Below are 10,317 nucleotides of genomic sequence, written 5' to 3' on the forward strand. Positions count from 1 at the left end.
CTTGCCAGGGAAGCGCTTATTTCACTGAGCCATCTCCCCGGCTTGGATTCTTCTTATATCCTCAGCCTGAAACATAAACATAGTCTTTGCTCTAAATCACAAAGTAAATCAGTCTATTATGTATGTATGTATGTATGTATGTATGTATATAGCATATATGCTGGATATCTCAAAACTTTCTATGCTATGCTTTCCAGACCCTGAGAAATTTTTCTTTCTTTTTTTTTTTTTAGCATTTATCCTTATTTGGTGTTTACAAGATTGTAAAAACATCATGTTGTATTTTATTCTGAGGGTGAAATAAACCATTTGTAAAATTTTCCTAAAGGTAAAGTTCCCTTATGGGTAGTCATAAGGAAAATCCTTTGTTGCAGTGACTATTTTACTTTATTCTGTGAACCTCTGGCATTATAGATATTGCTTAAATGTGTCAGCAAACGCCAGCAGCATATTCTAGTCTTAGAGTTTTGTTTATATGAAGAATTATTTGTGTTTTGAGATACAAGACAGCTATTAAGTCTTTACTTTCGTCTTTACTAGATATCTGATTTAACAGATCAGCTTAGTTATTGAAGGGTCTGTTGCAGTGTTACTTTCCTAGAGCAGTGGTGAACCTGGGCTACATATTGAGTTCAAGGCCAGCCTAGTCTACATAGCAATATCCTGTCTCAAAAACGAACAAAAACCTAAGACAAATAAAAGGTTCACCATCATTAGCCTAGAACGATCTTTACTATATCAACATGTCTTAGCCCTGCCTGGTGATGTATGGTAGTAATCCCAGCACTCAGGTGGCTGAAGCAGGAGGGTCAATGCAAGTTTGAGGCCAGCCTGGGCTACAAAGTGAGTTCAAGACTAGCCTGGACTATAGTGAAACTCTCAAAAAGACACAAATGTACGTGCATGCGCGCACACACACACACACACACACACATCTTAAAAATAGATTTTTTTCTTTAATTTCCTTTTTCAGTCTGGAGAAATGGCTTGAAAATATTTGCTGCCTACTATTGGAAGTAATTTGTTATGGTTTGTGTCTAGCAGTCCCCTAAAGCCTCATGCAGTCATTGGGGCTGGCTTCTAGAATTTGTGATCAATTCATGATCCAATGCTTGGGATTATGTGCGTAAGTACTGTGCCTGCCCTGGGGCAATATAAGAAAAGAAGAGAGAGGCTGTCTGTCACTGCCACTGCTCCTCCCTTTTTGTTTTGCTGTTTTCCACCACCATGAACTGCTGTTCTCTGTACTGTGCCATTCTGCCTTAGAGCCTGCTGATTATGGACTGAAATCTCCACAAACTACACTTCCTTGATTTTGATGTCAGGTATTTTGTCCCAGCAAAGAGAAAAAAGTAACCGAGACAGAATTTCTGTAATGTTGTTCAAATTAAAAAGTAACAGGGGCCGGAGAGATGGCTCAGTGGTCTAAAGCACCTATTTAGAACAAGCTTAGCAAAGCATCAGGGACCGCGGTTCGATCCCCCAGCACCACATGCCAGCCAGCCCCGCCCCCTGGTGGGCTGAGCTGGCCACACACACACCACTCTTTCTCTCTCTCTCTCTCTCTCTCTCTCTCTCTCTCTCTCTCTCTCTCTCTAATAAATAAATAAATAAAATTTAAAAAGTAATAACATACGCAAGGCAGTCACAAGACTGTGATCATTTACAAAGATCAGGAAAAACAGAGTGCTCTCCCCTACCTCTTTTTTTTTTTTTTTGAGATAGGGTCTCACTATGTAACCCAGGCTGGTATAGGAATGCATGGCGATCCTCCTGCATTAGCCTCCCTAAGCTGGGATCACAGGTGTGCATCACCATGGCTGGCAAGAGTAGTGTTAAAGCTGACCTTAGTACCAGCCTCACCAGAACACCCCAGCCACTTCGTTGAGGGTGCTGGAACAAGGGATTGAATAAGAATCCTCACATTGAGTTACATCCCCATGCTCCCAACTCTTTTGAGACAGGGTTTTGCTCTGTTGTTCAGGCTGTCCTTGAATTCACTCTGTAGCTCAGGCTAGCCTTACTTACACAGAGATCCTTCTGAGCCCCCTGGGATTATACAAATGTACAATAGCACCAGGCTTTACTTTTTAATTTTGAAACAATCTTGAAGCCACTAAATTATCCAGGTTGGGCTCAAAATCATGATCCTCCTGCCTCACCTTCCTGAGTGCTGGGATTATAGGTATGCACCACCATGCCTGGCTGCTTTTCTTTTACTTTTAAAGTATCTTTACATACGCATCTACTACTACCTGTGTTAAACATTTTTAATTTTTATTAACCCAGAAAGCTATATAAATCCAAGCTAGTACAGTATAACTTCATTTGGCTATTGCTTGTGGGATACAAGGAAAATATATACATGAAAGATTGTGTAATGTTGGGAGTGGATGAAGCTGGACATTGTCCTCTGAGGGCAGGACAAGGCCACAGTGCCTAAAGCAGTCAAGCTACCTCAGTCTTGAGAAAAGATATTCCTGCCAGGACAATTTCAGTCATTAGTCACTAGTCAATCTTGTGTCTTGTGATACTAGCTTTGTAAAGGCAGAAATAAACACTCCTACTATTGTTGTTGGGGTCCTTTGCTCATCAGGCAAACAAGCCACCACCTGACCCAGCTCTGGTCTCTGTCTATCTTTTCCTCATTCCTGCTGTGGTTATTCCCCAAAGAGGCCCTGCAGTGTAATATATTAACATATTTAATTTCCTTGCCTCCTGGTAGAATTTACTCCCTTCTAGTTCCCGAAACGTTGAGGCAGTGTCAGATGTGGTGGATCTATGAATTGAGGACTTCTGAGTTAGAAACTGCTAAAATAATTTTCATTTATAAGTATTTACATATAAAATGTTAACACTTAGACTAGCTAGTTCCACTGGTGATGTCTGGGAAGGGTGAAGTCTGACTGGTTTAATCTACAGACTGAGACCAAAAAAATACATTGAACTTTCATGTGATATAGTGTATCTGTACTTTTATTACTTCCCTAGTTTCAGAACAAATTGACACAAACTGAGTAGCTTACAAGACAGAAAGTTATTCTCTGTTACAGTTCTGGAGACTGAATTCAAAATCATAGGTGTCAGGAGGACCATGCTCTTGAGGGCTTGAGGAGAGGATCTTTCTTTGCCCATTCCTTGGTTCTGGTGGCTGTCAGCAGTCCTTGGCATTCTCTGACAAAGATGCATCATTTTAGTCAGTACCTCTTTTACATCTTGTTCTTCTTCTGGTGTGTGTCCAAATTTCCCTTAACTTTATAAGCACACCAATGTTTGGACTAGGGCCCACCCTATACTAGTATGACCTTTTAACTTGATTATATCTGCAAAGAAAGACACATTCGCAGTTATTAGGTATTAGGGGTAATAGAAGATGCATGAGAGATAATGTGAAGTTGCAAGAAATTCTCAGACATATTCCACTGATTAAAGACTAATCAAAATACCAAACGCCTGGGGGCCTGGCCTTAGCTCAGTTGTTTAAGTGGCTGCTTCCACAAAGCTGTCAGCCTCAGGTTGCTGTACTTCGATCCCCACAACACTCCAGCCAGCCAAACCACCCCTGTGGGCATTCCGAGCCAAAAAAAACCTTATTCCAAACGCCTAGGAAAATCCTTCACATTGATTTCTTTAGTGAATATACTAGGGATTGAACTCAGAGTGCTGAGGTACTGTACATCTCCCACCCTTTTTTAGTTTGAGATAGGGTTTCTCTAAATTACCTTGGCTCACTTCAGAGATGGGGTCCTCTGGCTCATCCTTTCAGATAGCTAGAATTACAGGTAAACCCTGCCACCCCAGCCTTTTGACTTTCAAATTCTACTCCTTCAAGAACTTGATCTCTCTGGTTAGTATTGTGAGATATTTAGAGTTTGTTAAACAGATTGTTTTGTTTCTCTGCTGGGAATCATACTCCAGGTCTTAGCCTTGGCCATGCCCGGCAAGCACTTTGCCATTGAACTACATACCCAGTTCCTCAAAGAAGTTGCTTTTGCTTTTGCTTTTTTTGTACCAGGGACCAAACTCCCCAAGGATCAACTCAGGACTTTGCGCTTGCCAAGCAAGCATATATGCTGCTGAGCTATCTCCCTAGCCCTCAAAGAAGATTCTAACCTGAAATTTTTCTGTAGTTTTTCAGTCACATTTTTTTTTTGTTGTTGTTGTTGTTGTTTGGGGTTTTTTTGGCGGAACCAGGGATTGAACTCAGGTCCTTGTGTTTGCCAGGCAAGCACTTATTCTACTGAGCTAGCTCCCCAGCTTCTTCAGTCACATTTTTTAGTCAACTGTTCCTGCCTTGTGCTTATTCAATTTACCTATGACTGCAGCGAGTCTGAAGTCTGAAGTAGGACCTGGGTAGCTAGTTTGACCAGTACTTCAGGTGATTCTTATACCTGGGCAATTTTCAGAAACATAGCTATACAGAAAGATGAAGGAACTGTTATCCAGACCTTCTGGATGGTGGAGTTTGAAAGTAATTCAAGATTAGTTAGCATATAAGTGGGAGACACGGAGCTCAAGGAAGCTGAGCTTTTCATTGGTGCCTAATTTGGTGATCCTCCGAATCACTTTAGAAGCATTTACAGCTACAGATATCTAAACTCATTATGAGAGATTCTAAACTAATGGGGAAAGGTTACTTAATGCTTCCTTACATGATTTTAATGACTTGCCAGGTTTCAAGACCAGACTAATCATACAGTACAAAAAGTAAAGGATTTTAAGTCAAAATTTAAATTATGGTTCCTTCACTTTTAATTCTTATCAAATTGAACACAGGGATTAAACTTTTACTTTGTTTTTTAAGGAGAATGCTTACAAAGAGGACATTATAGTTGGTCTACAATCAGATGAAGATTTTCTACTGTAAGAACACCAGAGTTCGATTCTCCCATACTTATTTTATGGGTGAAGTAATAATTTTGAGTCATACAAACAACTTGGATACAGTTGTGTGTCAAATTAGTGGTTTAAAAAAAAAAACAAATTAGTGGTTTAACTGGAATGTGAGCTTTTGGTTTGTGTAATTATTAAGCATATTGCCTCCTATAGTAACCACATTTCCTTTTCTTTTAAGATCTGATCATGGACCTACGACAGTTTCTTATGTGCCTGTCCCTGTGCACAGCCTTCGCATTGAGCAAGCCTACAGAAAAGAAGGACCGTGTACATCATGAACCTCAGCTGAGTGACAAAGTTCACAATGATGCCCAGAGTTTTGATTATGACCATGATGCCTTCTTGGGTGCTGAGGAAGCAAAGACATTTGATCAGCTCACCCCAGAAGAGAGCAAAGAGAGGCTTGGGTAAGGCTCTGACTCTCCTGGATGATTAGGGCAATGTCGTTCTTTACACATCAGCTAATTCTTTTTTCTTTTCTGGTTCAGTCACTACTAAAGCTGTGCTGAACTATATTATCTGAAAGCTAACCACAGAATTGCTACCACTAAAATTTAATTTTTTAAGTGTCTGTTTTTATACCTTTCGCCATTGAATTAATAGTTTGTACTTCATTCTACAAAGCAAACTAATATTTCTGCATAACTACCTATTACCTGTAGGACCTAGTTTGAACTGTATATCTTGATCACAGAATATTATTTGGAGGCTTTTTATCTCTGCTGCTTGGGAAATTTGTTGCCTATTGTTCATTGTTGCCCAAGCCAAGTTTTTGAGTGAGTGACTGCAGATTGGACTTTTGGCCTATTGTGTTCTGTTAAACTTGTAAACTTTCCCAGAGGGTCCTTCAACAATAGTCACATAAACCAATTTTGCCTTTTAAAACATTATGGCAAGTGATGATTTTAACAGCAAAGTTATGAGTTACCATTTTCAGTAATGACCAGGCCGTGGTCAGGTTCTGTGGGTCTCAGCAGAAAGTTTTTTACCTAAAGAGTTGATTTAATAGAGGCAAAGCCATTTATTTCTAACTGGAAGTCTAAGAATGTCTTTTGGGTCTCCCAAAGCCTTGTTAAGAAAATGCAGTTGATCAGGCTGGCCGTGGTAGTACATGCCTGTAATTCCAGCATTCAGAAGCTGAGACAGGAGAATCCATAGGAGTTCAAGACCAGTTTGAACTACCTAGTAAGACCCTGTCTCAAAAAGAGAAAGACAGAGAGACAAAGAGGACGCAGTGAATTTGTTAAAAAAAGAAAAGTCTCCGGTGCTATTGGCCAGTGTTCAGAACTTCACTCAAGAGATTTGTGTGGCAAGTGGTACCATATGGCACTTTCTAAAAATATTTTATCATAATGGATAGTGCTATGATTATAAAACATTATAGAATTTGCTTTGAGAGATACTTATAAAAGTATAAATTTATTCTTTCATTGTGTTACCTGCTGACTAAAGGATTCCCAGGTTTGTTGTTGTTTTTTTTTTCCTAACGTATTTGGTACAGGGTCTCACTCTGTGGCCCAGACTTATAGTGATCCTCCTGTTTTCAGCCTCCCCAGCACTGGGATTACAGGCATGCACCACCATGCCAGGACTCAGTCACAGCTCAGCGTGCCCAGGGGTAGGGCTGGCACAGCCAGGGATAGAACTCTGGTCCCCGTGCTTCCCTAAGCAGGTGCTTAGTCCACTGAGCTATCTCGCTGGCCAGTATCCTCTAACATTGGTAAAAGTAATCAAAAGATTTTTCTCTAAGGAATGAACAGAAGTGTCAAGACATTTTATTTTTTATTTTTTAAATTTTTTATTTTAATTTTTTTTTTTTTTTTTTTTTTTTTTTTTTTTTGTGGAACCGGGGATTGAACTCAGGCCCTTGTGCTTGCCAGGCAAGCACTTATTCTACTGAGCCATCTCCCCGGCCCTGAGACATTTTAAAGTAGACGTATAGAAACCATAGATCATAAAATGAGTCTCGGGGCTGGAGAGATGGCTCAGTGGTCTAAAGCACCTACTTGAAACAAGCTTGGCAATGCACAGGGACCGCGGTTCAATCCCCCAGCACCACATGCCAGCCAGCCCCGCCCCCTGGTGGGCTGAGCTGGCCACACACACACACACACACACACACACACACAAATAAATGTTAAAAAAAATAAAATAAAATAAAATGAGTCTCTGTTAGGTTGCTTTTCTGACTTTGCGAGGCTGTGCTTATTTTCAGTTTTAATCCTAAGACTATGCTGACATTCCAAGCTGAAAGTAGAGATGCATGAAGGTGTTCTCAGTCTTCATGTTGTGCCTATTAATACTGTACATGTCCAACTCACATTTTGGTCTGCATAGATCTCGTTGCAAATTTCTTTTTCTTTTTCTTTTAGAGACAGAGTCTCACTGTGTAGTCCATTCTGGCCTTGAATATATAGGCGGTTAACACCATACCCTGCAAAATTACTCTTAAGGAATAAAGACCTTTTAGGTTTGGGGCCACTTAAGAAAAACAATACTTTAATGAAGATGTTTTGGCTATTTGCAGGTAATGCAGTAGAGCTCTGCTAGCAGTTTTTAGTAGGAAATAAAATAGTTATCTGTAACTATTACCAAAAGGCTTAACACATGAGCAGACTTCAGTCATATAAAGATGAAACAATCACATTTTTAAAAAATAGAATGAACTGAATACAATGTTGTTTGCTTCTCCCAAATTTTGAAGCTAGTGACAAATATCCCTGGTTTATACCTTAACTAACGGGGAAGCAAGACTCCCAGGTGATCTTTTTTTTTTTTTTTTTAAAGATAGGACCTCACTATGTAGTTCAGGCTGGCTTTGAACTCACTGTCTGGTTGAGGCCTCAAACTCAAGGAAGTCTTTTTGCCTCAACCTGCTGAGTGCTGGGATTATAGGTGTGTGCCACCAAGCCTGGCTACTGTGGCATTTATAAATGTTGTTTGGTAAATATTACATACTGGAAATTGGAAAGAACAGATCTCCTACCCTTTTAAATCTTTCTATAAGTCAAGTAATTATTGAGAAAATCACTTAATAGTTGCAAAAATTTACTACTGTTCTTGCAATTTTCAATATCTAGAAGACTGCAGAAAACATTTTTAAATGATTTTAACATACCATTTTCAATATCTTACTAACTTTTTTTTTTTTGGCAGAACCGGAGATTGAACTCAGGCCCTTGTACTTGTCAGGCAAGCGCTTATTCTACTGAGCTGTCTCCCCAGCCCCTTAATATCTTATTAAGAATGTTAACAAATATGACTTTTTTTTTTTTTTTTTTGGGTGGTACCAGGGATCGAACTTAGGCCCTGGCAATTACAAGGGCCTGAGTTTAATCCTGGGTTAAAAAAAAAAAAAAAAAAAAAAGGCCTGTGCATGCTTTTCACATATGTCCCCTTTACCACTGAGCCATCTCCCCAGCCCCAAGGTTTTTGTTTTAAGGTGCTTTCTTTCTTTTTTTTTCTTTTTTCTTTTTCTTTTTTTTTTTTTACTGTACCAGGACCGAACTCAGGACCATGTGCTTGCCAGGCAGGCACTGAGGTGGTGTTTCTCAGTGTGAAAAAGTTCTTACATTATCCTTTTGAGAGATCATGGGTTGAGACCCTTTGAGAGGAGCTAAGGATTCTTTCTCAGAGAAGTGCGCACATGAACATGAATATGAGAGAATTTTGTTTTTGGTGGTACTAGAAATTAAACCCAGAGCCTTCTCATTGAATTGCACAATTGCCCAGGCTTCACGTGTACTTTTGATTCTCCTGCTTCAGCTTCCCAGAGTGCTGAGATTAAACACATAGGTGTTTGCTTTATGACACTTGAAATATAGAAGCATGTGTTACCTCTTAAGAGACATGGCATGAGTTCCACTAAGTGCATTGTGTGTGTTTTAGTCTAAATGCTTGTGGCACTGTAACTATACCCAAAGTTCTCCAGTGTCTTAGGATCCTACTTTAGCTTCAAATTTACACAGGCCCTTAAAGATCAGTGTTAAGGGGCTGAGGAGATGGCTCAATAGAATAAGCGCTTGCCTGGCTCACACAAGGGCCCAAGTTCAATCCTCAGTTCTGCAAAAAAAAAAAAAAAAAAATCAGAGTTAAAAAAAATCAGAGTTTAGACCTTCATGCCATAAATAGGATGTTTCCACTGCCAGTATACTTTTATAACTGCCTGCAAGCTAGATGTGCTATAACACAAGAATGGCTTTTGCATTTTACAAGGTTGTTATTTATGTGTCTGTGAGCATGTGTGTGCATGACAGGGCACTGTGACCCACAAAGTAAAAAAATGTTTACTCTGTCCCCTTCAAAAAAGTTTACTAATCCTTAGGTTAGACCATTAAATATTTCCAGCCATCTTCATTAAGAAAAGCCCATGTTGGACAGTCATATGTCTTTTTTTATCTGGGCAGTCCTTCTCCAGGCTATTTATAATAGTTTAAAAATACTTAGGGAGATGGCAAGGGTTCTGATACATTGCCCTTTTGTTTTGTAACAGCATAGTGGCACTATTTGCACACAAACTGGATCCCATTACTGTATAGATAATGTTTTCAGTATTCTGTTAATTTTTTTTAATTTCTATAAATATTACAAAAAATTTTCCTTTGTATAGATAGATATAGAAGCGTATTTAGGAGATGGTTTTACCTCTACTAGCATTTCAGAACTAAATCTATAAGATTATAATTCTCTGAAAGAAATTGCTTATTATTTATAGGATTTAGGTAGTAATAGTTAGAGCTAATACCATATCAATATCAAGATGATTCTATGTTTACAATGTTACTAGTATTCTGTGATTCAAATCACATTCCCATGTGAGATATATGTAGTTTGGTTGGTTGCTGGGTGGATGGTTGAGACTGGCTCTTGATGTATATAGTTAGGCTCAGAAATCTACTTCAGCCTCCGGAGTGCTGAGATTATAGCCATGCACCACCATACCCAGCTCCCTTGTTATATTTATGCAGTTAACACAAAGTAGGAAAAGACATCACAGTATTTGCTACTAAAAGACAAGTCTTTCAGTTTAGCATAAGAGTATGCCAAGGTTTCACTGGTGCTAGAAATTTTGATTTAAAGTGCTAATTCCAAAAAATTAAAAATAAAAATAAAGGTCTAATTCCAAACTGGGCATTTATTTCTATGAGTTACATAGATTTGTTTGAGCAACTGTAGATAGTTGATTGCATCATTAGGCAGTAGTTTTGATATCATGAACACATTTTTAAATCCTTAACATGACAAATTTTTAAGAAATAAGCTCATAAAGAATGCTGTTGTTGGGGCTGGTGAGATGGCTCGGTGGTCTGGGGCACCTACTTGGAACAAGCTTAGCAAAGCATCAGGGACCCCTGTTCGATCCCCCAGCACCACATGCCAGCCAGCCCCGCCCCCTGGTGGGCTGAGCTGGCCACACACACC

At 39.3% G+C, this 10,317-nt stretch overlaps 1 protein-coding gene across 2 annotated transcripts in view; it reads left to right on the forward strand.

The window, feature by feature from the left end:
- The window catches only part of Calu (calumenin), a 32,288-nt gene that overhangs the window by 4,385 nt on the left and 17,586 nt on the right, over positions 1–10,317 (forward strand). For both annotated transcript variants that reach the window (XM_004642724.3, XM_004642725.2), the window contains exon 2: positions 5,075–5,303. In XM_004642724.3, coding sequence (XP_004642781.1) covers positions 5,083–5,303 — 221 coding nt within the window. In that variant the 5' untranslated portion in view covers positions 5,075–5,082. The remainder of the gene's footprint in view (positions 1–5,074; positions 5,304–10,317) is intronic.

Source organism: Octodon degus, unplaced genomic scaffold, assembly GCF_000260255.1.
Source record: "Octodon degus isolate 3935 unplaced genomic scaffold, OctDeg1.0 scaffold00160, whole genome shotgun sequence".
NCBI lineage: Eukaryota > Metazoa > Chordata > Mammalia > Rodentia > Octodontidae > Octodon > Octodon degus.